This window comes from Mesocricetus auratus, unplaced genomic scaffold (genome assembly GCF_017639785.1).
Source record: "Mesocricetus auratus isolate SY011 unplaced genomic scaffold, BCM_Maur_2.0 Super-Scaffold_100004, whole genome shotgun sequence".
In the NCBI taxonomy this organism is placed as follows: Eukaryota; Metazoa; Chordata; class Mammalia; order Rodentia; family Cricetidae; genus Mesocricetus; species Mesocricetus auratus.
The window spans coordinates 116,709,760-116,736,430 of record NW_024429189.1 but is presented as its reverse complement, the minus strand read 5'-3'; the positions used below and the strand labels follow the sequence as shown (position 1 = coordinate 116,736,430).

The 26,671-nt window shown below is 43.8% G+C and overlaps 1 protein-coding gene and 1 long non-coding RNA gene across 3 annotated transcripts in view; one reads left to right on the top strand and one right to left on the bottom strand.

The window, feature by feature from the left end:
* Positions 1–5,766, bottom strand: part of LOC121140561 — a 30,600-nt gene extending 24,834 nt beyond the window's left edge. The window contains exon 1 of the long non-coding RNA XR_005877474.1: positions 5,630–5,766. This is a non-coding gene — a long non-coding RNA (uncharacterized LOC121140561). The remainder of the gene's footprint in view (positions 1–5,629) is intronic.
* Positions 5,767–5,772: 6 nt separating this feature from the next.
* The window catches only part of Psmf1 (proteasome inhibitor subunit 1), a 28,163-nt gene continuing 7,264 nt past the window's right edge, over positions 5,773–26,671 (top strand). Inside the window, exons 1-5 of one of the 2 annotated variants that reach the window (XM_021228665.2) lie at positions 5,773–5,880; positions 6,003–6,146; positions 12,069–12,217; positions 13,436–13,518; positions 17,149–17,334. In XM_021228665.2, the coding sequence (XP_021084324.1) occupies positions 12,200–12,217; positions 13,436–13,518; positions 17,149–17,334 (287 nt within the window). In that variant the 5' untranslated portion in view covers positions 5,773–5,880; positions 6,003–6,146; positions 12,069–12,199. Of the gene's footprint in view, positions 5,881–6,002; positions 6,147–12,064; positions 12,218–13,435; positions 13,519–17,148; positions 17,335–26,671 lie in introns of both variants that reach the window. The other variant, XM_005072531.4, reaches the window with a different exon arrangement.

Genomic DNA, 26,671 nt, shown 5'->3' with positions numbered 1-26,671 from the left:
TTGGCATTGTCTGGTAAACATGGGCCAGTATAACACCAAGAAATTTCACTCCAAGGAATTTACTCAAGACTAATGGAAGCATACATCCACACCCAGACGGGTACATGAATTTTCACAGCAGTGTGATCCATTTGGCCCATGGAAACAGCCCTGATATCTATCAGTAATGGAATCAACAAATTGGGCTATTTTCATACAACAATGTTATTAATCAGAAATAAAAACAGAGATTAGCACCTCCTTCAGCATGGACAAATCTCAGACATGCTGATGAAGACAGACGCAAAAGAATTATGTATTTCATGGCAGCCATAGAATGGGGACTTCAAGCAAGACATTGCCAAGCAGCAATAAGTACAGTCTGCTAGCAGCCTCTAGCTGTGGCTCCCTGAGCTCATAGGGCAGCCCCTCTTTTCAGAAGCAGTCTGCTAAGCATGGACATCGTGAAAACTTAAAATGTTTGTAAAAAGATACTATCAACAGATGCTGGGGAGATAGCTGGGTTAAAGTGCCTGCTGCACAAACTTAAGGAACTGGGGTTGGTCCTCAGCATCTACATAAAAAAAATCAGGCATGGAGGTGTATAGTTGGAATCACAGCATGAGGATAACAGAGACAGGCAGATGCCTGGGAGTCACTGACCAGTCAGCCTAGTGAGTTCCCAAGGCCCAGCTCCCATTGAGAGTCCCTGTCTCAAAAACAAACAACAACAACAACAAAAACCAAGGTGGACAGCTCTTAAAGAATAACACTAGAAGCTACTCCCTGACCTCCAACACACACACACACACACACACACACACACACACACACACACACACACACCACAGAGAAATACAACATACTATCAGTGTAAAAAGCAACCTATAGAAGGAGAAGCAATATTTGCAAATCACACAGTTGATAAGGAAATAACAATCAAAACATATGAAAAAACCCTAAGAAGCAATTTGAAAACAAGCCAGGGCATTTCTCCAAATAAGAGCTCCACCAGAGGATGTTCAGCATCACAGAATGTGAGGGAACACAAATCAGAACCACAATGAATGCCATAATGAAACCTAATACTGCATCCTAAGCAAAAAATATCATTCCCATTAGGGTGGCTCCTGTCAAAAATGTTGATTCTAAGAGGGACATATAGATAGCCCCAGGAAGGGGAAATAAATGAGATCTCCTGGGTAAACTGGGGGCTTGGGGGTAGGAGGAGGGAATGGGGAATAAGAACATGAGGGAATGGGATGGTCGAGTTGTGGGAGGGATGGAGTGGGAGAGCAAGGAAAGAGATATCTCAATAGAGGGAGTCATTACAGGGCAAGGGAGAAACCTGATGCTAGGGAAATTCCCAGGAATCCACAAGGATGAACCCAACTAAGACCCCTGGCAGTAATGGAGAGGGTACCTGATCTGGCCTTCCCCTGTGATTAGATTGATAACCATCCTAATTGTCTTCATACAGCCGTCATCCAGTAACTGATGTAAACAGATGCAGAGATCCACAGTTAAGCATTGGGCAGAGCTCCCTGAGTCCAGTTGAAGAGAGGGAGGAGGGATTACATGAGCAAGTGGGGGTGGGGTCAAGATCATGATGGGAAACCCACAGCAATAGTTGACCAGAACTTGCAGGAGCTCACAGACTCTAGACCGACAGCTGGGGAGCCAGCATGGGACTGAACCAGGCCCTCTGCATGTGGGCAACAGTTTTGTAGCCTGGTCTGTTTGTGGGACTCCTGGAAGTAGCATCAGAATCTATCCCTGGTGCATGACCTGGCTTTTTGAAGCCTCGCTCAGCCTTGATGTGGGGTGGGGGTAGGGGTGGGGATTGGTCCTGCCTCAACTGAATGTGCCAGGCTTTGTTGACTACCCATGGGAAGCCTTACCCTTTCTGAGGAGTGGATGGGGGTTGATTGGGGGGGTGTGGGGGAGGGAGAGGAGGGAAGGAAGGGGAATAAATAAAATATTTTCAAAATGTTGGCTTTTTTATCCCTTTATGCTCTGCATGTGGGGATAAAAAGTAGCATAAACCCTGGATAAACAGTACATGGAACCTCAAAAACGTAAAAATAGGGCATGGGGTGTAGCTTACTTAACAGAATGTTTGTCTAGCATGCAGCAAGCCCTGGACTCCAGCTGCAACATCACATACATAAACTGGGTGTGGTGGCACACACCTGGAATTCTTGCACTCAGGAGGTGAAGGCAGGAAGATCAGAAGTTTAAGGTCATCTATAATGAGCTTAGGGCCAGTCTGGGGGTACATGAAACCTTGTCTCAAAGTAATTTAAAAGTAGAAATGTTGTATGATTCAGCAATTTCATCTCTAGGTTTAAGCCTCCACAGGATTTAAAGCAGTCTTGAAGTCATATGTGTACGCCTATGCTCATTGCTGTGTTGTCCGCAAGAGTCAGATTCACAGAGATAGAAATTAGAACAGTGGTTACCACCCACTGAAAGAAGGGGATGTGGGAAATTATTGTTTAATGAGCACAGGGTTTCAGTACAGCAAAATGCAAAGCCTGGGGCTTAAGGGTGGTAATGTTTACGAAATCTGAATACCCTTAGTGTCAGTAAATTGTGTGATTACAAATTATTAAGATGGCAAATAAACTCTGTTCTGTGTGTTTGGCCACACAGAACAGAAAATCTTTGAAAGACTAATAGTATTACACTAAAATTATAGTTCAAAAGAAAGTTGTTTGCTCTTCGTGTTGTACCACCAGTGACAAGGGGGATGGGAAGTCTTGGCTTCTAGTGAGCCATTTGGTAGACGTAAAAGACAGCATCTATTACATAGATCTCTCTGGAGAAGGCGAGTGGCTGAGCTGAAGGTGAAGGAGGGTGGTTGGACTCCTTATTTCCGCCATTGCCTGCCCTGTAGCACATCTCTTAACAGTTTCCAAGGGAGCACAGAGCTTGGAATGTGCACATTGCTATCACTTGGCAACCAGAAACTGCTGGCTTTGACCACCAACCAGTCCTTCCTGACACCCTGTGCCCTTATCTGGCATGAGCCCTTTTCCACCCAGATAGACAGGGCCTACCCAGTGGGGAGGCATCTCCCACCTGCTCCCTGTCTCACAGGCAGACTGGGGCCCTTGCTGATGTAGGTAAGTCCCCAGGAAGATCTGGATGGACCAGGGAGGCATAGAGAACTTCTAGTCCAGAGAATCTTCTCTCTTGTTTCAATGGGTGGAAGATGATGGGGATGGGGTGAGTAGAACACAGCCAGGTCCTTGTAGGCTGGGGTGGGGAAACAGAGCTAAGTTCCGTTTTATAATATGCTAATGCCTTTTCCAAATTAACTACTTTCTAAGGCACAGGTCACCACTAGCTGGGAATAGGAGGACCACAGCAGATGCCGTGCCCTGATCATCTCAGCAGTCACCTGGGAGCATCCTCTGACTTCTGTAACTATCTACCTGAGGGTTTTCCCTAATTCTAGACATAGCTCTTACCTGAGTGAGACACTCCCAGTTCCCCAGTCTTGAGTTGGAACATCTCTGAGGTCTTTCATACTCTGCCCTCACTGTTCCCTGGCAAGTGTGAGCCCCCAGAGGTTTGCTCAGGAACATCCTTTGGCCACCCCTCCTGCGAGGTGCTGGAATCAGCTCCCAAATAAGCCACTCAGAACTTTTTTTCCCCAACAGGATCTCTTGTAGCTCAGGATGGCCTTGAATCCACCATGTATCTGAGATTTGCCTTGAGATCCTTATTGTGGGGACACCAGACCTTGAGCAGAGACCCACTTCCCCATCAGCCTGGGAGTAGGCAGCTGTAAGACAATGTTTACTAAAAACAATACAATGTTGGGGACAATAATTCCTGAAAAGGGCTGGCCCTGACCTTGACCTTTTCCAAAGACTAAGTGCCTCTTCTGACACACCCAAGTCAGTTTTCTGGTGTCAGAGCAGAACCAGCCAGGGGAAGGAGAGAGCAGAAGCTTTTCTGGGGGGAGGCCTTTCTTGGGAAGTTTTCTTGAGCCTTTTTGGGGCCTGCTTAAAGTTTTCTTTACACCGTTGAACGAGTCTCTGTGTTGTCAATCCCCGACACTCTCCCCACATTCTCAGACCCAGGCTGCGCAGCGGACGCGGCACCTTATCCTCTGCCTCTTCCTCCCAACCACTGGGATTACAGACACATGCCACCTATCATACCTTCAGCATTGGCTTTTGGAGAAGTCATGCTAAGATAGCCAATGGCGTATAAAAGAAAAGGGAGGTATGTGAGCTGCAAGCCATAATCAATGATATGCAAAACAGTGTGGAACCAAGGATTAGTAGTGAGAGAACAGGCTTCTCATGAAATAAGAGGTTGCATTACAAAAGGGGGGAGGGGTACGTAAAAGCATTAATGAAGCTGACCAAAAGTCCAGCCTGCCTTTTATTATCATCATGAACCAGCAATTCTTAGACACTTCAGTGATAAAATTCTCCTCCCTACTGGTGCTGATAGCTTTCTCGGCTGCATGCCTGCCCTCCTCCCCCCAGCATGCTGCCAACTCCCAGAGCACAGTGTAGAGGGTAATTAAAGACAAGCAAGAGATGAGAGAGACAGTGTTGATTCTCCAGTCACACAGGGACAGCTGAGTTTCATACGTAGGTGCCTTTGCACACCCTGTTCCCTTTCACAGGAAGGTTTTTCTTTATTCTTCCATTAGGGTTCTGTGCAGTCATCCATCTCTTTCTCCAAGAAACCCTTCCTGACCCTCACCTGAATCACATGATTCCTGTGGGCTTATACAGGAAAGGCAGGTTTCACACTGGATTAATTTTTGTCTGTCCTTTCTTAACCACTAAACAGCTCCATCGGGGTAAGACTGTGGCTTATTCACCAGCCACGAGAGCTGAAGGATGTCAAGGTTATTACAGAAAGGAGAACTGGAGATGAAGGAACACTTGGAAGTGACATTAGAAAAGCATAGGGGCTGTGGCAGACTGAGAGCCGACTTCCCTTCACCTTTGTGGAGGGAGCTCTGGGTTGTTTGGACCCAAGGAACATGGTCCTCCCTGTGTTTTAACAGAATCCCTCCAGTTGCAGGGTGAAACAGTGTTGCAGAAAAGGTTGATGCCAGGCACCAGGTGAAAGAAAAGACAATGGCTTGGGTCATTGTACCAACCAAAATGGGGAAAGTGAATTTACTTGACTACAAAAAAGTGCTGGACTTCAAAAAATTGGAGACATAATAGGTGGTCAAAATCTTGACGTAGATAGAACAAGTAATGATATTTGGCTATTCGCTCATGGGCTCCAACAACTCTCTGGTCTGTTTTGTCACTTGCAAAGTTAGGGCGAGTAATGGAATAGACCCAAGAATTTTTCGCGAGGTCATGTAAAGGTTTTGTCACAGGATTTAGTGTGAAATCTATACGTACAAATGCTATCCTAGAAGCCAACTTGCTGGCCCCCCAGGAACATCTCTATAACTTACTGGCTGACTGTGACAGTTTCCAAATCTATAAAGTGGAATAGTACTGTCATTAATACCAACCGCTTAAGATTTAATCTGGGAGAGTTCAATAAATGCATTCAAGTTCAGCGCGTAGAATAAGATGCTGCCAGGCAAGCACTGCAGACATGCTTATGAATTACTATGAAAGCATATAAACCAGACTGCTTAAGTTCTTCCTACCCTAGTATACTCCACTTTGCAGATGAGAAGCCTACTGTGGTTGGCAGTAAGGTGGCCTCTTCCCAACGATAAACCACCTCACTTCAGTGGTCGGTGTGCTGCAGGCGGAAGCAGAAGCGGGCTATGAGAAGCCGGGTCGCCGCCCTCGCGTTCCCTAGCGGAACCTTCCAACGCGGCGCCAGCTGGTCCAGCCCGGAGCGCCTGCAAAGCTAGGAGCTATTTCCGGCGCAGGTTTCTGCGTTTCTGCGCAGGTGCGGACTGAGCCAAAAGAGGAGGGAACACCCCAGTTGTCTCCGCTTTCGCAGTCCCGCTCCTCCGAGGCGGAGCGGAGCGGCTTGCTGCATTGCCAGCTCCCTTTCTTCCTTCCCCACAGGAGCCGCGAGCGTCCATGGCGGGCTTGGAGGTCCTCTTCGCGTCGGCCGCGCCTGCCATCAGCTGCCCACAGGACGCGCTCGTCTGCTTCCTGCACTGGGAAGTGGTGACAAACGGCTACTATGGCTTGGGCACAGGCGACCAGGTACGCTGCTGCGCTGCGGAGCAGGCCTGGGTGGAGGGGAGTCCGAAACCAGAGGCCCAGAGGTCTCGGCTGACCCTGCCAAGCCAGGGCCGGAGGTGACGCCGCACTTTTGCGCGCCTGGAGCTGGTGCCAACAGCTGGCACAGCGTGTGTGTAAACCCGAGAACCGAAAGGCGTCCCAGCACTGCCCAGCAGTCGCCCAGGCCATGTGTGGATCTGACACCGAGGCAGACTAGTGCCTTCCTTAAAGTCCTCATCCGCCTTAAAGTCCTCATCCGCCCGACTTTCTCAAAACATCTCTATCACACACAGTCATGGCGTGGGATACTCAGTGCTACACACCCCACTCAACACACACACACACACACTCTCAGTGCTACACACCCCACTCAACACACACACACACACACACACACTCTCAGTGCTACACACCCCACTCAACACACACACACACACACACACACAGCCTGACGGTGAACTTTGACCGACTCCGCACGATGGACCAGCCAGAACCACACACACACACACACACACACACACACACACACACACACACACACACACACACACACACAGAGCCTGACAGTGAACTTTGACCCACTCCGCACGATGGACCAGCCAGAACCAACTCTCTAGTCATCCACAGCCCAGACTCCTAGACGCAGCACACTTAGACCTTGTTTGTGAGTGTTCTTCCCTTAGCTGTCTCCACCAGAACCCAATCTGTTCTCCTGTCTCCAGATTCTGCCTCTTAACTGATGGGGCCTTGTTGACATCCCCATAGAGGCCCAGCATGGACCCAGTATACATCACTGATTCTCTGTCCTAGCCTTCTCCTTTTCTCTGCCCCTTCCTTATGACCCTGGCATCTACCTGTATGGCAGGTGGCCCTGGTCCCTTTACTGCCCTTCACTTCCTGTCTGCTCCACCAGAGGATCTTCAGCCACAATCCCATGTACACATACTTGGGGAGTCAGGGACTCCAGGGTTTTCCTCTATGTCACTGTCTTGGCACTCAAAATCCAGACCAGTTCTGGAAAGAAGGTCCCCTCACCCCCTGGATCTTATGGAGAGGTTTTAATTTTCCTCTCATATTTCTAGCTACATCAATTCCCAAACCCCTACATACCTTTAGCTTCTTAGATATGTTAGAGTCTTAGTATGTTTTCTCCCCTCACACAGCTTTATGGACTCCTCCTCTGACACACTGAACATTCTGAACACTTAACCAGGCAGAGCCCGGCTGGTGTCCCATTCCTACCTGTCCTGTAAAACTAAGAACTCAGACCACTCTACCCTGTTTACGCTTTACCCCCATTAGAAGGAAGCAATACACAAAAATTTTTATTGATTTCTTTCCTCTCCTTGTTCCCTCCCAAACCTCAAGTAGCTCCCCAGGACTAGAAGATGCAGGATCCAGACATCTTCCCGAAGGACAAGGAGCCTGGGGGCTGGGGGTTTTGGAAAGTATTGCCTGCTGACCTGTCTGCCTCAGTACTGAACCCTGCGTGCCCTCAGGGCACGGGGTTGGGGGTCTCAGACTAGAGTGCTTCAATCTGTTTCTTGCAGCCCCTAAAGTCATTTCAGGGCTCAGGTTACACGTGTCCACTCACTGCCAGTGAGTGTTCTCTCGTTCAGAATGGAAGCCGAAAGAATTTGAGAGGCATCTTTCCTGTTTATCTAGTAGAGAATTTTGTTTTCCAGTTTAGGGCCAGCAAACCGGTAATGCTTGCCAGACACTGGGGCTATTTGTATTGTCTCTCTGGCCACCTCCTGCCACCCACCCTTCCAGGGGTGATAACAGGGAAACAAAGAACTCAGAGTATGTACTGGACTGTATAATACTGACTCAGCAGTTAAACAGAAAGCTATGTTGTCCACTTTCTCTTTGGTTTTGTGTCTACCACTGTAGAGCAGTGTGTGTAAGATTTGACTTGAAGACCAACAGATCCCTTGACTTAAACAAAAATCTGACATTGGTTTGGTCTCTTCATTGAGGTCAGGGCTACTCTCCATAAGAGCTCTGTAGCTGTGTGAGGCGACTTAAGTGACAGGGCTTGGAGATGGCCATAGACACAGAATTTGGCTTTCTGTTGTGGGAGTCTGAAGATTATGAAGAAAGGGAAAATGACCCACGCGCGCGAGCGTGCGTGCGTGCGTGCGTGCGTGCGTGTGTGTGTGTGTGTGTGTGTGTGTGTGTGTGTGTGTGTGTGTGTGTGTGTCTCTGTGTGTCTCTGTGTGTCTGTGTGTGTGGTGGTGATTGGTTGGTTTGACCCAGGGGTGAGCTCAGTAGCCATTAAAGGATATTTCTAGCCTCAGGATTTTACCTAGGATGGCAGCTACCCTTACCTTAGGACCAGTCTGGAGAAAATCTCCAGCCTGCCCTGCACTGCCCTTTAATAGGTGTCAGCTCCTCTTAGGCCTTAGAGTTTTCAACTGAGGGAGTTGAATTATACAAACATGTTTTGGTCACTTGCCAATCATGGCCTTCTGGGACACTTGATATTTTATATCAAGGTACAGAGGGCAGCCACATGATGTGTTGGGCCATTTCTGTTTTCTGGGGAACACCAGTCTCACCATGGTGAGGCGTCAGCTTTGCATGACCCAGCGATTCTCTTTGCTCTGGAATGAAAGTGTTGAGGTGGGGAGCAGAGCAGGTTGTCTGTATGCCAAGAGAGCATGCTGGTGGGACAAACGCTGTACAGGTAGAGGTAAGAGAAAGCCAGAGGTCTTGACAGAATACAGATAAGGTATGTCACCCCTACTTCCAAAGCTATCCCTTAAAATCCACAACACTGTAGGAAGTTGCCCAGTGTAGGCACAGGCGCCTTGGCCGTGGTTGGTTTCACTTTTGTTTTCTCACCACTCTCATTTCTCTGCTTGAGTCCTGTAGTTTGTCACCTGGCCAAGTTTGACTGCCAGTGCATTCCAAACACCAGGGTGGCCTTTCCTTGTACTCTGGTAAAGGCCTTCATGTCTGGACCTAATTCCCTCCCACCGTGTTCTCATGAACACAGCTTCTAGTCATGCTGTTCTATGTTGACAGTGTAAATTTGTGCTTTTAAAGTTTTTTTCATAAGTGATATTGGAACATAAGCTATTTTCCAATTGCCCCACTCCCCCTGTAAATCCCCACTTCAGATGTCCCCACAAGCCCCCACACACTTGTAACCCACAGAGTTCAGTTAGTGCTTCCTGCTGGGATAGTGCTTATTTTGTTGACTTATTTTTATGTAGGTAACTATATCTGCTGTGAGTTCATGAGTGCAATTGCCATGATGTGCCCAGAAGACAATGTTTCATGGAATTCTTCCTTGTCCTTTGGCTCTTACATTGTTTTTGCATACACACATATATAAAGTTTTAATGCTATAGTTAGATCTAGTGTGTTCTTTCTAATTGCTGTGTTATATACTGCTGTCATCATATTTTGCATTTTACCTCTGCTTTGACTGCACAAGCCCAGGCTGAGATGAAGATCCCCATTGCTTATCAGGTCTCCCATGTGTCTGCACAGGTTTCTTCTAGGATGACATTTGAGTCTTGACTCATAGTCTAACCTGAGCTAGATGGTATTCCCAAAGGGCCTGTGCAAGTTTAGTTCCCACATGTAGTGTCTGAAAGTCCACTCATGCCCAGTCAAACTCAAGAGTTGTAGTCTGATGGATGGGTGTGAGCTAGACCTCATCATTTCAGCTGTGCTTCTCTGATAGCTAGTAAATTTGAATAAAAGAAACTTTTATACTGTTAGCTGCTCTTTTTACTGTTTGTTTTCCAAGTGCCCCTTCTGTGCTGGTTATTCATAACTGTCATTTATGGTTCCTTTTGGCTCCAGTATCTGTGGCTGAACAGAAACTTTAAGTTGTGGGTTGCCTCACAAGTGGCATTGTGTTTCTATAGGGGTCCAGCTTAAGAACTTCCCTCCCCACCTGGAAATCACTGTGTTTGTTTTTTACTGTAATTCGAAAACTAGTCTCATAATATTAATGTATGAAAGGGAATGACCTAGTTGTTTGGGTTTTTGTTTTATCAACTTAACACAAGGTAGAGTTATACAGGAAGAGGAATCTCAATTGAGAAAATGCCTTTATAAGATAGGTAATCCTGTAGACAGGCCATTTTCTAACTAATGATTGATGTAGGAGAGAGGGCCCAGCTCACTGTTTAGGTTGTTGGGTATATAAGAAAGCAAGCCAGTGGCAGTGTTCCTCCATAGCTTCTGTTTCAGTTCCTGCCCTGACTTCCTTCTATGGTAGATTGTGTTGTAGAAAAATAAATAAAATAATAAAGTAAATAAAAATACCCCCCAAGTTGCTTTTGGTCATGGTGCTTTATTATAGCAATAGAAGTCATAACTAAGACAGGGAAATCTTAGAATGGAGAACAGGGAAAGAATGGAGACTATCACAATGAATACATAGATACATTTTTGCAATCCACCAGATTAGCAAAAACAAACAAGTAGATAATAGCAATGCTCTAAGCTGCATGTAGCACCAGAAACTCACTTATTGCAAGTTGAGTATGTCCATCGCTATTAGTATACAGTTTGCTTTTATCTTGTAAAAGTTCATCCTCTGGGTATGTATACCACATGTGTACCAGATGTGTACAGCAGTGTGTTCATAGTAGCATTGTTTATAATGGAAAAAGAACTAGAAGCACTTCTAATGTCCATCAGCCAGTGAATTTGTAAATCTCAGTGTATTCATTTAGTGGAACATTGTATAGTTGTATATGTAGATCAGCTACAGAGTGCATCTACATGGATCACCTTCTCAAAACAACATTGAATAAAATGGGCAAGTGTTGGGTCAAGAAGATGGCTCAATCAGTAATGTGCCTGCCTTGCCCATATAAAAGCCAGGCACAGAGCTTAGGAAGAGGCATATCCTTAGAGCTCATTGACCAGTCTTAGTGAACCATTGAGTTCCAAGTTCAGTGAGAGACTGAAAATAAGGTGGAAAGCAATTGAACACCCCACACACACACACCCTTTTGTATGAATATTTGGTCTGCATGTGTGTCTGTGTACCTTGTGCATGTCTGATACCCACTAAGGCCAGAAGAAGGTGCCAGATTCCTTGGGTCTGGAGTTAGAGGTGGTTGAAAGCCTCCATTTGGGTGCTGGAAGTCAAACTAGTTCTTCTGAAAGAACAGCCAGGCTGAACTACATCTCCAGCCCCCAAAGCAGTATATTTCTGTAATTGCACACATAGTGGTGCAATGTAAAGGAGAAGTCATAATAATAATAAAAATATGGAGTACTGGTTACTTTTGAGGACAGACATTTCCTGGGTTACACAGGCTTTAGTGATAATGCTTAGTGGCCGATGACACTGAATTTCCTATGCTGGTGGTGACTATCTAGGTGTGTGTTTATGACTTTTAAATCTTGTTTGTGTGCTACATTTGGAGTATATGTTCATGCTTTTTTTTTTAAATCAGATCATTAGAGTTGTTGGAGGGTCTCTGTTAAGGTATTGCATTCAGGCATTTTGTGATCCTATTACAGAGAGCCCTAGGTTGACCTGTGGGAAATACTGCTTTGATTTTACACTGGTTTTATTCTTGTCAGGATAATAGAGAGATGGTTATTAAGCCAAGGCTGCAGTTATTTTAATTTAAATTTTTGGCGGCTCAGGGAATTAACACATGGTTCTCATACATGCTAGGCTCGCACTCTGCTATATTCCTAGCCCAAGAATGTAGATCCCTGACAGGTTCCTCCTGTGCTGTGTTATCAAGGCAACCAGATAGCTGAGCGAGAGTGCTGGCTCCCAGACCTCTTACTGGCTGTGTATCCCTGGACACATATCTGATGTGAGGGTGGGATTAGGTTATGGGTAATATGGTCCTTTAGAGTTCTGTGTACTGAAGCCGGGATTTCTTTTCTCACCTCTGGTGTCTTCTCAGCCAGGTCCCAGTGATAAGAAGTCAGAACTCCTGCCAGCTAAGTGGAGCAGCAATAAAGAACTGTATGTCCTCCGGTATGAGTCTAAGGATGGGACCAAAAAACTCCTTCTGAAAGCTGTGTCTGTGGAGAGCGCCATGATCATCAACGTGCTGGTGAGTCTGCGCCCAGCTTTGCTAACGGTGTGGGATTGAGGTGACTGTCCAGAAACTCATTTCCGCAGTGGAGTCAGAAATGCCCCCAGTTTTTATCTAGTGATTCCACTGTGGGCATTTTCTCCTGAGGTGGGAAACCTCGGCAGATGTAGAAAAGCTTTGTGCATAGACGTGTTTATTGCCTGTGTTATACAGAAAGGGCTCCTGTCCACAGCAGTACTTCCTCAGTGACAGCACAGGAGATACAGCTCTCTTAGTTTCTTAAGGAAGAGGTTCCATTGTCTTGGGCCCTTTACATTTCATGTTTCTTGCTCTGGAGACTGTTCCCACATCATATCATATGCATATATTCCCTCCACCATCCCTTTATTCCTTCAGTGCCTCTCTCTCCCTTTCGCTTCCTCTCTGTCTGTCTCTATGCTGTGTATGTGTGTGTTCGTGTTCATCTGCTCAAAAAGTTCACTCCTTTCCACCCCCACCTGCCAGACAAGTCTAAATGATAGCTCTCAAGTTCGATTATTTTCCATCTGGTAAACATAACATCTTGTATTATGTACTTATTTGTGCTCTGCTTTAATGCTGGTATTTTGCCCCTGAACTATGAGCGTCTTGAGGCAAATGACATTTTCTGTTGAATTTTGTGTTGGTGGTCTGTATGGGTCATGAAAGTATCTGACTGTACTATTTGTACTTGACTTTTTCCACTCAATATGTTTTGGAGGTCTTTCCATAACACAGATAGATAGACATCATTCTCTTTCACTACTGTATATTAGTCCACTGTCCTTTCCCTTATTGATGAATGTTTAGTCTTTATCTAAGAACTGGGTTGTTAATTGCAAACAATGAATTCATTCAGGTTAATTTAAGTGGATTGAAAGAACTGAGATAGCTCATTGAAGTAGGTCCCAAGCTAGTCTTCCAGTTTTTATCTAGTTTTATCCCAACCTCTAGAAACCACTGTTGCTTGCCCCCTTCCAGGCTTGGGTACTGATTAATACTGTCAGTGTGGAGTGCCCCATGCTGTGACTCTTGCAGCCCTGCTCCCCTCATGAGAAGGATGCCTGCCCTTAGCTGGGGCTGCTTTTCTATGCTATGCTACTCCAGGTTATAGTTATGTATCCATTGGGTACCTCAGTTCCTTGCCCACCCTCCCCTGTATACCAGTAAACTGAGGACTATGCCCCCATCTCTCATTTTCTGTTTTCACTTTTCTAGGAACATGGTACACAGCAGGTGGCAGACTTGACTCTGAACTTAGATGATTATATTGATGCAGAAGACCTGAGTGATTTCCACAGGTACTTCTAAAGAATGTCTTTCCCGTGAGAAAAGGCAGAGGAGGGACTCAGTAGCAAGAAGTAAGGAATGGCAGGGAAGTGCCCAGAGAACCAAGTACGGTTGACTGAAGAACTTCCCTCCCAGGCACAGTCAGTTCTCCGTTCTCTTCTTTTTCATTGTTTGTTTGAAGACAAGGCTCAAATAGAAAATGTCTCATGAAGTAAAATGATGTATTCAATAGTCCACAGATGCTACCCTGGCTACAGACTTGGGTCTAGGCTGACTGCTTCAGTCAAGGATAAGATCCTCAGTGTTCAGCAGGTGCCTCCATGGACAGAGACACTTTCTGGTAGAGGTGCTTGTGCACAGGCATGACAGCCTGAGTTCTGTCCCCGAGTCCAAGAGAGAGTTGTTCTCTGATCTCTACATGTAAGCCATGATACACGTGCACGCGCACCCGTACATACACACTCACACACACACAGTCACACACAAATACATCCTAAAAAGAGTAGGTTCCTTAGAGAAAGTATGCTTAATCAAGTCTTCACTCCACTCCCAGATTTTTTTTTAATATTTTGAAGCCCAAAGTTGGTTTCCACTGCCCACTGTTCACACCTGTTACAAGCCCTCTACCTACACTGACATCAGCTCCATGTTGGGGTTCACTCTTAGTGTTGTACGTTATGTGAGTCTGAGCAGACATACAGTGGCATACTCAGTGTCAGTGTCATATGGCACCATTTCACACTGTAAGCAAACCTTTGAGTTCTACCTGTTCATTACCCTCCACTGTCCCCAGAAATGGTGATGCTGTTACTGTCTCCATAGTTTCTCTTCCAGAATGGCTGAAAAGGAGTCCATACAAACTGTCTCCTGATGTGGCTGTTCTGCTTTGTCACTGCTGGCAGTGACTAAAGAGCATTTCCGCTGTTCCACACCCTGGCCAGCCTTTGGCAGTGCAATAGTGATGTCTCGCTCTTTGGAGATAGGGTGTGTTGTCTTTCTGTGGCTTACTTCTCCATGTAGTCCTTCTTTAATGAGGCTGTTCAGATCCTTTGTTCAGTTTCGACTTAGGTTGTTCATTCTCCTACTGAGTTTTAGGAATTTGTATAATTTAGGTGACAATCCTTTATCTGGCAAATGTTCTCCACATATTTTCTCCCAGCTTATGGTTTCTCATTCTGCTGACATCCTAAACTTCTAATTTTAAAATTTGTAACCTACAGAAGAGAGACCATTTGCAAAAACATGCAGTGAATACTCATTAACTATTACCCAGATTAAGTAGTTTTTAACATTTTGCTGCTTTTGCTCAATAAGAAATTGTTATTTTTTTTATTCTTGAACCATCTGAGGATTCTTTATAGGCTTTATATAGTTTGATCCCTAAATAATGTATCATGGAACAACTGTGTGTGTGTGTGTGTGTGTGTGTGTGTGTGTGTGTGTATCTTGCTAAGTAGGCCATGATGCCTCAGCAAACATTTTATATAAATGGAATTGATATATAATATTGAGCTTGGTGTTTTCACTCAACATAATACTCTTGTGATCCATCTAAATTGTAGTGCACATTAACTGTTTCTCTTGTTTACTAAGTATGTTTTATGTTGTGTAAATAACAATTGATTTAACTGCTCACTGGCTAAAGGACAAGTTAAATGAATAGACTGTGTCCAGTTGGGGCAATTATGGATAAGGATGCCGTAGCATTTGAATACAGACTTGTGTGCAGTTGTGATTTTAGTTTCTCTGTGGAAAATGTCCCAGCGTGCAATGGTAAATTCGTATTTGGTTTAGTTTTGATTGTCTACCATGTCACATGCGTGACCCCACTTCTGTGTATCTGTCCTAACATTTGATTTTATATTACTTGTTGAATGTACAGCGATGTTTACTGGGATCATTCATTTGCATTTCTCTTAATAGTGAATGAAGTTTTGAGGCGTTTCTTTTCATTGGGGCAGAATTTCCTTGGAAATTTGTCATAGACAAATAGTTTCACTCCTCACTTTTTAATTTTTATAATTTTTTTCTTTCCCTTATTATACTGTCCATCACTTCCAGTGTTATGTTAAATAAGGGTTGCCAGAGAGGGCTTCCTTGCCTTATTCCCACAGTTAGGGCATAAAGGATTTTGGTTCAATCCTTGATTGTATGTGTGGATAGCAGATGTTTATTAAGCTGAGGATACTTTCCTGTATTCCTAGTTCTGTTAGTTCTCAGTTTTTATCATGAGTAGATTTCTCATATTGTTTTGTGAAATGGTTTTGCTTTATTAGTTAGTATGATTATCTGATGTTTTTTGTTAGAATAGTGGGCTACATTGATTTGTAGAAATTAAACCAACCTAGCTTACCTAGAATAAATCCTGTTTTATCATATTATATGATTTTAATATATTTTAAGGTCAGTGTTAATATTTGTTGAGAGTTTTTGTCTTGAGTTGGTAAAGAAATGCTAGTCTGTAATTGTTTAGTTTGTGCTTTGTCTGGTTTTGATGTCAGACTAATACTGGCTCCCTGACCTGTGTTTCTGAAAGTGACGGTAAAGTTTTGTAACTAGACTTTACTGTACTGTGTCTGGAAATGTCTCTGGAGGAGGGTTATGTTTTAGTTGTGTTTCTGTTGCTGTGATAAAACACAATGACCAAGGCAACCTATAGAAGGGTTGATTCGGGCTTATGACTCCAGAGGGATAGGTGTCCATCATGGAGATGAAGCATGGCAGCAAGCAGCAGGCTGGAGCAGGATATTGAAGGCTTGCATCTTGAACCACAAGCAGAAATCACAGTAAACTGAGAATGATGCATGGGTTTGAAACCCACCCACATGACACACTTCCTGCTAAACCTACCCAAGCAGTGCCACCAGCTGCGACCAAGTACTCAAATGCCTGAGGCTGTGGGGACATATCATTTAAACCACTACAGTATGGGCTCAGTTTTTTCTCTTTGATCCCTACATTATCTGGAAATGCTTGAGTTACATGAATTCAGAGACTACTATTTTGAGTTCTAAAGTGGTTCTATATGATCAGGGAACACACTCTAGGATTTCAGGTGTGGAGTTTGCTTTATGGACCGGGATGTGGTTCATTTTTAGAATGTCAGTTTTTAAGGAGCCCTAGGGTCCTGCCCACTTGCCACTGCCTCATCTGGCCACCACACCTCAGCCATAGCTTATTTCTCACAGGCAAAAAGGGACACCTGGTAGGGTTAGTCTTCAGAATCTGGCTGAACTGAGCCCCAGAACCTTGCCTCCACCCCTAGGACCAGGAACCTGGTTCATCCTTCCATGACCCTTCCCATGACATGTGATGAACACATAATGAAGCTGAGGGAGGGGTGGCATGGGGATAAGGGGCAGCCAGTTCAGACCCTGTGCCCCTACCCTCACTTCTTTCTAATGGGGTGGTAAATGAGGAGGGGCAACTCAGATGCCTAAGAAACTTAGGCCCAAATCTCGGAGACAGCGCCAGGCTGTTGCCCCCCTCACCCAGGTCCGCCGGACGGCCGGTTCCCACCATAGCAAACAGGCCAAACGCAAGGCCAAAAGGTCTCAGGGTCGCCGCCCCCGCCAGCAGAGTACTGTACACCAGATTCCCAGCCAACTGCAGGAAGCTGACTACTCAACTCCCTCCTGCAGGACCTACAAGAACAGTGAGGAGCTTCGGTCTCTGATCAGATCTGGAATTATCACACCTATCCATGAGCAGTGGGAGAAGGCTCGAGTAAACAGTCCCCATCGGGAGTTCCCACCTGCCACTGCCAGAGAGGTGGACCCACTCCGGATTCCCTCACACCATCCTCACCATAGCCGGCAGCCTCCTTGGTGAGTACCGGTGGAGCCCCTGGTGGATAGCCATGTGAGTCTATGGTAGGATCTCACCGCCCATCCCATCCTGCTGCTTGACCCCTCCCTGGGGTTGTTGAAAGTCTTGGTGTGTGGAGGTAGAAAATAGAAACATGACCAGATCGGTGTGTTTGCTGCTGTTGCTGCTGCTAGTTTCTCTGACTATACAGCATCCTAAGCTGCCTGCCTAATTTCTAGAGACCACACAGCCCCTCCATCTGCAAGGGGCTGCTGCCCAGGTGAATCACATTTACTCTCTGTGTGGGACTGTGAGTGGGACTTGGGAGAATTCATAGGAGCAGAAGTGCCATCCTGGAGGACAGGCAGCCCCAGTGTCTTCTCCATTTCACCACTGACAGCTTCACAAGATGGCCAAAATAGCTGCTATATGAATGAATCAAGTCCAAGATCTTTGCAGATATGTTTAGCAGCAATAGTCCTAGAGACTTCTACTCTGATTTAGGGGACAAAGGCCAGGGGACTATAGTCTATCTGAGACCACATGTACTAGTCTGGAGCCCACAGTATAGTTAAGGCTGGCTTGGCATGGTAATGGGGAAGCATTCACTATGGCATATAATAAGCACTCAATGTCAACTACCTTTGGCTTTTTTTTTGGGGGGGGTTGGGGGTTTCGAGACAGGGTTTCTCTGTATTGTTTTGGAGGCTGTCCTGGAACTCGCTCTGTAGACCAGGCTGGCCTCGAACTCACAGAGATCCGCCTGCCTCTGCCTCCCAAGTGCCGGGATTAAAGGCGTGCGCCACCAACGCCCGGCTTACCTTTGGCTTTTTATGTTGGCTAGAAGTTATATACTTTTGGTTAGTTGACATAGCTAATGAGTTAAAATCTTATAATTAATAAATGGTAAGTCAGTTTGATGAACGCTTCTGAAATACTGGCTCCTGTGGAAAGAATGGAGAACAACAAAGAGTACTTGAGAAGTCTGGGAACTACTTATTCTATAGCCTACTTATTTCATAGAAGGGGACTAGCAAGGTGGCCTGCCTAAGGTCACCAGCCACTAATAAAGAGGCAGAGTAAGGCTGGGGTCATGCTGTCTTCACTTGCACCAAGTGCTCTAGCTATGGTCTCAGTGAGTATGCATGCAAGCTTTTAGAATATGTGCTGGGCAGTTTTCGAAATGGGTGATTCTTAGACCTGAAGCAGTGATGTCCCTCACACAGCTAGGAGCCGCTGCCCTTCACAAATGACCCAGACCCAGGTTTCACTTCTCACCTTCCACGTCTGCATTTTATCTGCCCCACACCTGGGAACCACCACTCTGCCCGCACAAGTGGGTTTATTTTCCTGGGTGTGGAGTGGCCTGTGTGGATCGATTTAGCTAAAAGTATAGCTGGAGAGGTCAGTTCATTGCAATGGAGAATGCCAGGTGGATGGGGCTTTGCTCTCCTGAACTCTGAATTACTAAAAACCGATAAAAAGAAGGCTGTACATGCTGGGTTTTAAATTATTTTTTTAATCTAAGCCTGGCCTTTTATTGTTGGTCTTACCAATCTAACCCACTTACGTTGGCCCCATCTGTCTGCAGATAGGAAATTGTCTACCTCAGATCGTGCCCTTTGTTTTGAAAGCAAATTTTTCCTATGCTTATCCAGTGTCACTAAAAGTAAATCTTTAGTATAAAGCCCTTATTTAGGTCATTCTGAATTTATTTTTGATCCTTATCCATTTGTCTTTACATGTGATTTATAACAGTTTGTGTTCTGCATCTTCTTACTATTCTGCTGATTAAAATGTTAAGTATGTCTTTTTTTTAGTATCTGATAACTTTATTTTTACTGGTGTTCTATGACTTGTCTGAGTCCTTGGAGTATTTCAGACATTTCAGGTTTTCATTGAAAGTAGCCATGAACACTCCCTATCAAATTCTGTATTTGTATGTACACACACACAATAAGAAATTAAATACATTTTAAAAGACTATAACTAGATTCCATTCACCTCCTTCCCTCTCCTAGTATTTGGTGCCCCCCCCCCCCCCCTTCTTTTCCTTTCTCTGGTGCTAGAGATGGAACCCAAGGTCCTATACGAGTTAATAAAAATGCACTGTACCACTGAGCTACATTCCAGCTAGATTCTTACCTCTGCTTCTGCGTTCAGTGATGCAGGTTTTGTTGAAGGGTCACACAGATTTTCGAGTAAAAACTGATAGTGTTACTGTTTTAGTTAGCACGAACTTGGGAGAAAGAGATCTAAAAATGGGGTGGACTTAAGTCTCATGCAATAGCCAACTTTATTCAGAGAATCAGACAATTTATACTCTAAGGGTTAAGAAGAGTCACATGAGTAAGGACTGGACGAATGTGACAAAACATGTTTTCCATAGAGGCACATGAACAACAAGAGCTGAAGTAAACTCACTCCTATCCACTACACCTGGGAAGAATACAAAAGCACATTGCAACAACAATTCTGTGTTTTGAAGAAACTGAGGTCACATGACTCCATCTTCGTCTGTGTTCCAACAATAGAGTAGTTACCTTTGCAAATACTTTTTGTGGTTATATTTTGCTGTTAATGCTAAGCACTGATTGACAAGTAGTAATTCTTTACAAGATGTGGTGTGAAGACACAGACTTTCTATATGTCTGTTGTATTAAAGTCTGCTCATCTATCAAGCTCTTTGAACAGCTCTTTTCATCCATTATCTTAGAAGATCATTTATTTGAACATTTGGAAAATACTAATTCCAAGATACATAAATCTGTTAAAAGCTCATATTTTTATTTAAAAATATCAAAAATAATTTTCAAAAGCTATTACTAATATCAGAAAAGTACTTAGATTTTTGTCATGTAAAGGTGAATACAAGTTTCCAATTTACTAATTTTTTTACTTAAAATTTCACTTTCTAATTGGTTACATATCGTGCCCATTGTTTTCCCTGCAGTGACAGGTCTCTTCTTTTGGAGAAAGTGTCAAATATGTAATCAAGTCTGAATAACCACAGTTTTCTGTTTTTTCAAGTTAAAAAGATAGTTTTCATTAACATGTCTATTCCATTTATAACTTAAAACAATGGTACAAATTCTTTGTAGAAGTGCTTTGCTACGTGTGATCGTCCCACATTGTATCTCACAGAATATAAAAAGACATACTCAAAGACAGACATTAGAAGATACCCTTGAATGAAGTTAATATGCCCAGTAAATAAGACTATTGGAGAAACCTAACTTTTCCTTTGCAAGAGGATATCAGTTGGAGAGAGCTTCTTGTTAAGGGATGGGGAATTGTGTCTGCTTCCTTGCTGTGGTGCTGGGAGGACCCTGTCTAACCTGAAGGTTATGCAAGTCCTCTGAGTTGCCACAGTCTCCATAAGTTCATATGTACATTAGACCTATTGTGTCAAGTAGACATTGTTTCCTTGGTGTCATCTATCCCCTCTGACTTAAAATCTTTCTGCTTCCTCTTCCAAATAGCTCCTGAACCCTGAAGGGGCTATTTGATGAAGATACCCCATTTAGGGCTTAGTGTTCCAGGGTCTCTTGCTCTGCACATTGTTCAGTTGGGTACTTCTGTGTTAGCTCCCATTGACTGCAAAAGAAGGTTTCTAGGATGATGGCAGAGAAAGACACTAATCTACAGGAATAGCTAAATGCTCTTAGGAGTCATTTTATTATTGTGTTCCTTTAGCAAAACAATCATTTGATTTGATTTTCTCCTAGACCCATGGTCTATCTAGTCTCAGGTTCTTGGCCACCTGAGCAGTGCCAGGCGTGGGTTCCATCTTGCAGAGTAGGCCTTAAATGCAATCAGAAAACAACGGGTTACCCCCAGTGTTTGTGCCACTATTTCACCAATGGCACAATTAATTAATTTTTGGCTTTTTAAAACCAGAGTATTGTAACTCCTTTGATTTTTTTTTTAACCCAGGGATAGCAAATTTAGTTAAATAATATTCTTATAGCTGCCATTGTCTTGTTCTACATGATTCAGACAACACACTCAGTGTGTTCAGCCTCTCAAATCTGTCATTTTACAGATAAGGAAAAAGGTCATATAACACAAGGTTATGTATTATATAATAATAATAACATAATATTGAACACTGCCTATTGAACTCTATTATGTAACAGGTATTATGCTTTAGTAAACACTATCTTTTAATCTTTATGGCAACTTTCAGAAATAGATACTCTTGTCTGTATTTTGTGGAAGAAAAGCCTTGATCTTGTAGATTTCTTGGCTTGCCCTAGGTCATATAACTGTTAAATGGTGAAACTGCAGTTTGAACTTGAAATTCACTAAAAGGCCTTTACTTTTTTCTTATCCTTATGTTACTCTCTACTCATCATGTGTCAGGCACTGTACTAGGGCTCTGACACTGTCTGATGAGATATGATCCAATCTTTAAGCAGCTTCCAATTGATGAGGATGGATTGCTCCTTTCAGGCTTATTGTATGTCTTTAAAACAATGACAGAAATATGTCTGAAGAGGTATGCTGAAGCAAAAAAAGAGAACAGTGTTAAATGAAGAACTAAGGAGAGCAGGGTAGAAGGAAAGGCTTTATTCACAAAGGCGATACTTAAGCCTTAATTTAAAAGTGTTTGGAACTGAAGAGAGGACTCAGTGGTTAAGAGCACTTGTTGCTTTTGCACAGGACCTGAATTCAATTCCTAGCACTCATATGATGGCTCACAGCCATCCATAACTTCAGTTCCAGGAGATCCAATGTCCTCTTCTGGGCACTAAGCATGCATACACACACACACACACACACACACACACACACACACACACACACGAAAGCAAAACATTCATACACATAAAATTAAACCTGTGTATTTAAAAAAAAAAACAGGGCAAACTTAATGCTATTAGAAGTGGTTGGTTTTTATGGTCAAAGAAACAGTAGAAACAGTGGGATTATGAAATCCTCTGGGGTGGGAGTAAAGCCTATAGTGCTAGCTCATAAAGGAAGCTGAGGTACATGTGAATAACAACAATGAGCAGAGTGTGTGCCTCAGAACTGGATCTGACCTTGAGATCATGGGCGCCATCTAAAGATTTTGAAAGTAGTCTGGTTATGAGTCCTTTAACTACTGATTTTCTTTCACCCCAAGGATTTTCAGTAAGAATCTGACAGCTACTAACATGGTTAATATTTATTGTATCCTTATTGTGTTCTGAGTTATCATATTAAATGTAAAGATTCTATCAGTCATAACCCCTTTAACTGCCAAACGAGAGGAGGTAGGCACTGTTGTTTCCTGTATAGAAAAGTGAGGCACAAAATGTCACACAGAATAACACAGCTCATGTGTGTTGGGTCATGATTCAGCCCTTTTTTGTTTCCTCTTTTTGACACATGTATCAGCAGTTGTTTCAGAAGTGATGATCGTGGCTTGGATTGTTCCAAGAACAGAGACAGTCCACATAGCTACAGTACAGTACAAAGGTGTGGGGTTCAAAGATGGGAGATGATGACATAATACTAGATTTTCTTCCAGTCCCCATAAGATTACCAGCGCCACCAGTCAGCAGGTAGCCTGGAAAACTAAGCCCACATTTCCAAAAAATGGATTATGTATGTTTGTCTTTGTTTAGCCTGTTGGTTACAAGTTGTTATGAATAATGGTCAGGAAAAAAGTTAAACAAAGGAGATTATATTCAGAATTCTTGTTTTGAAAAGAAAAAGGGAAATGCAGTGGGATAGTGCTCTTGTACACTGTAAAGATTTGTCACTCCTAGTGGTTTAGTAAAACGCTGATTGGCCAGTAGCCAGGCAGGAAGTTTAAGCAGGGCAGCCAGACTAGGTGAATTCTGGGAAGAGGAAAGGCAGTGAGTCGCCAACCAGACTCAGAGGAAACAAGATGAGAATGCCTTACTGAGAAAAGGTATCAAGCCATGTGACTAAGCATAGATAAGAATTATGGGTGAATTAAGTCATAAGTGCTAGTTAGTAATAAACCTGAGAAATAGGCCAAACAGTTTATAATATTAAAGCAAAAATGGAAGATGATCACTGGATATTGAGCCCTAGGGCTAAGATTAGAGGCAGTGAGAAGCCACTAGGTTAAATTATGGAGGGAGGGACCTCATAATGTCCACATTTTAGAAGGAGTTACCCTGGCTCCTATATAGAGTATTACAGATTATAATATAGAAGGACAAGAGCAAATTTAAAACTGGTGTTGTATGAACTTTTCCTGAGGAGATGTAAGCAAATATCTATTGAACCCAGGTGAAACATGGATGCAGTCTAAAGAAACAGTTCCATCCAAGTACTGCTTGGTTACTTACAGGAGCCTGAACAGTGTGCAGCCACGGCACTGAAGAAAACATCTGCCTGTCTCCTACCTCAGTAACTGCTGACTTATATGTCCTCAGTGAAGAGAGGGACCCTGTTTTCATGCTTTCTTCTTGCATGATGCCTCCTAGGCAGTAGTTCTCAACCCATGTGTCATAACCTCTTTTGGGGGGGGGGTCAAACCATCCTTTCTCAGGGGTCATATATCAGATATCCTGCATAGCAGATATTTACAGTTCATAACAGCAAAATTACAGTTATGAAGTAACAATGAAATAATTTTATGGTGGGGTCTCAGCATGAGGAACTGTATTAAAGGTCGAAGCATTAGGAAGGTGGAGAACCATTGCACTTGAGCCTCCTATCTCCTCTTCCAAGGAATGCTGGTGAGCTTGTGGGAATCCTGTGAGTAACCATAGCTTCTGAGAGTTCAAATGGACCGTAGCCATGTCATGCCAAAGGACACAGGCATCGAAGCAGGAAATCCGGGAGGGAGGTAATAGTTGCTGGTAAGGCACATAGAGCTGAGATACACATTTGGAAGCATACCTGACTGGGAATAGAATCCAAGCATGATACAAGTTTGTTTCTAATTTAATTGTTTCTTTTCTGAGCTACTCTGGTGGTTTGAATTGGGTTCCCAGCTGGTGGAACTATTTGGGAAGGATTAGGAGGTGTGGCCTTTTTGGAGGAGGTCAGGCTTTGAGGTTTCAAAAGATTCACACCATTCCCAATGCTCCTTCTCTTTCTATTGTGGTTATGTATCAAGATGTGGGGCTCTAAGCTGTTCTTTTGTTCCACCATCATGGATTCTAACCCTCTGAAACCATAAGCCAAATTAAATGCTTTCTTTTATAAGTTGCCTTGGTTATGATGTTTCATCATAGCACTAGAGAAGTAACTAAACAGCAACCTTAGCTAATTACACTTAGGAGAGACATTTCATGTACCTTAGTGTCTACCTCTAAATAGTCTTATACATTACAGTAGAATTGCTATCTTAAAAGCTCAGTCTATTTTGAAGGATTTTGATACACCTAAATAGTTGTAATGGTTCAACTTCCCTCTGTCCTCCAGTGTCATTCCCCTATCCTTGACAATACTGGAATTGGTCTCAGGTTTTGAGTTGTGGTTCATTTGTTTAATTCCTTAGGAAAAATATTTTCCCCATGACACATGTAAACCCAGTCAGGCAAACATGCCAGGTAAGCCATTTGCAGTACATATTGACAAGTTTTATATTGGTGCATAACAGGTTGTTTAAAATTATACCCACTTATATCACTATTCTATAGATCAGAAATACGGATACAGTCAGCCAGACTCTGCTCAGGGTATGAGAAGATCAAAGCCAAAGTCTCAGCAGGAATTCAGTCCTTTCTGCAGGATCTAGAAAACAGTGTGCTCCAGTGGTTAGAAGCGAGAGCCAGCTGCAGTGTATCAGGTCCACGTGCTTCCACTTTGGAAATCAGTAGGGCCGTGTATCAAAGCAGTCACAGAAGGACTTGCTCAATGAAGCTATGGGTGTAGAGTCCTGAAAGGGGCCCAAATTGTACATACTGCAGTCTGTCTCTGGCTTCCTTAGTAAAAATATAGTTCCTTCCCTCAAGGTTCCCAAGAGCCTTATGCTATGTCTGCATCAACTTAGGTTCAAAGCCTTTCCTAAATTTTATCTTAAAAGACCCAGTCTCCTGCCAACTCCAGTGCACTGGAGGCTCCTGAGTGCAGCTTCCTTCTTTCTGTTGACCAGAACAGTCATGTGCTCCTGATGCTTCCATCATACAGTGGGCAGGCAGAGGGGGCGGGCAGCAAAAAGTGAAAGTTCACTCAGACTGGGGAGCAGATTGGAGAAAAGCAGAATTTGAAGTACCACCAAATTTACGGGCAGTGGATTAATTCACCACTGTGTGCCTGATGTTGTACAGTCTGAAATCAAAGAAGTCTAGAGAAACAGACATTGGCCTGGACAGAGTGCTCCAGGTCATCCCCGTGCTTCTTTCTAGCCTTTTCTCCATCCATTTGCACCCCAGCTGAGAAAAAAGAACCTTCTTTCCAGTGGGAAGACTCAATGTCTCTAGAGTATAAGGCTGAGCCAGGTGTGGCCTGTAATCTCAGCATTCAGGAAACTGAGGCAGGATTCCAAATTCAGCTCCAGCCTGAGCTACATGGTGACTGTCTCAAAATGCTACCACCATCAAAGATTATGAGACAAACCAGTGTGGTTTTTCCTCCCTTTGTCTTGGTGCTACATTGGCACAGTTATGAGAAGTACGTAACAGAGCATTGTAACTAAAACCCAGTTTCTAACAGAGGGTAAAAATAGGGGATCCCCCCACATGGAAATGGAATGTGCCAAAAAAGACCATAGACAAAAACTCAAAAAGGCTCCCATAAGCAGTTGGTGGGCTTCTGCCTTTACTTGCAGACTACACAAAGATATTTGATCTTAAAAAGTATTTCCAACATTTCAGGGCGAAACTACATGAGAGCCTACCATCCAGTTAGACAAGCTGCTGGAGACCACACATGTAGTACAGAGCTTAGTGGCATTGTAGAGGTCTTAGGAACAAAACAGACATGGTTTGTTGGGTTTGTTTTTGAGGTAGTATCTCCCATTACAACCAAGACTGGCCTCAGAACTCAAGATTCTTCTGCTTCTGCTTCCTGGCTGTTGGGATTATAGGAGTGTAACCCCATGCCCAGCTCAGCAACAGTATTGGAGCCAGAATTTAGAGCCCTAACCCAACTGCATTGGTTACCCATTAAAATACAAGCAAAATCCACCCCCCCCAGTCTTATAACAAAGCTGCTCCACTTAAAATAACCAAAAACCTTTAGCTCCCAGAAAGATAGTCAACAGATATCAGCACCAACCAAGATACGGAATTATCTGGCAAAGACTTCAAAACAGCCCTTGTAAAAATGATATGGGACATGAGGGAAGCCATCTTGAATGGAAGATGGGAAGTCTTAGCAAATAAACGGAAGATATGAATGGGGACCAAATGGAAATTTTAGACCTGAAAAATTTAGCAAAGTTTA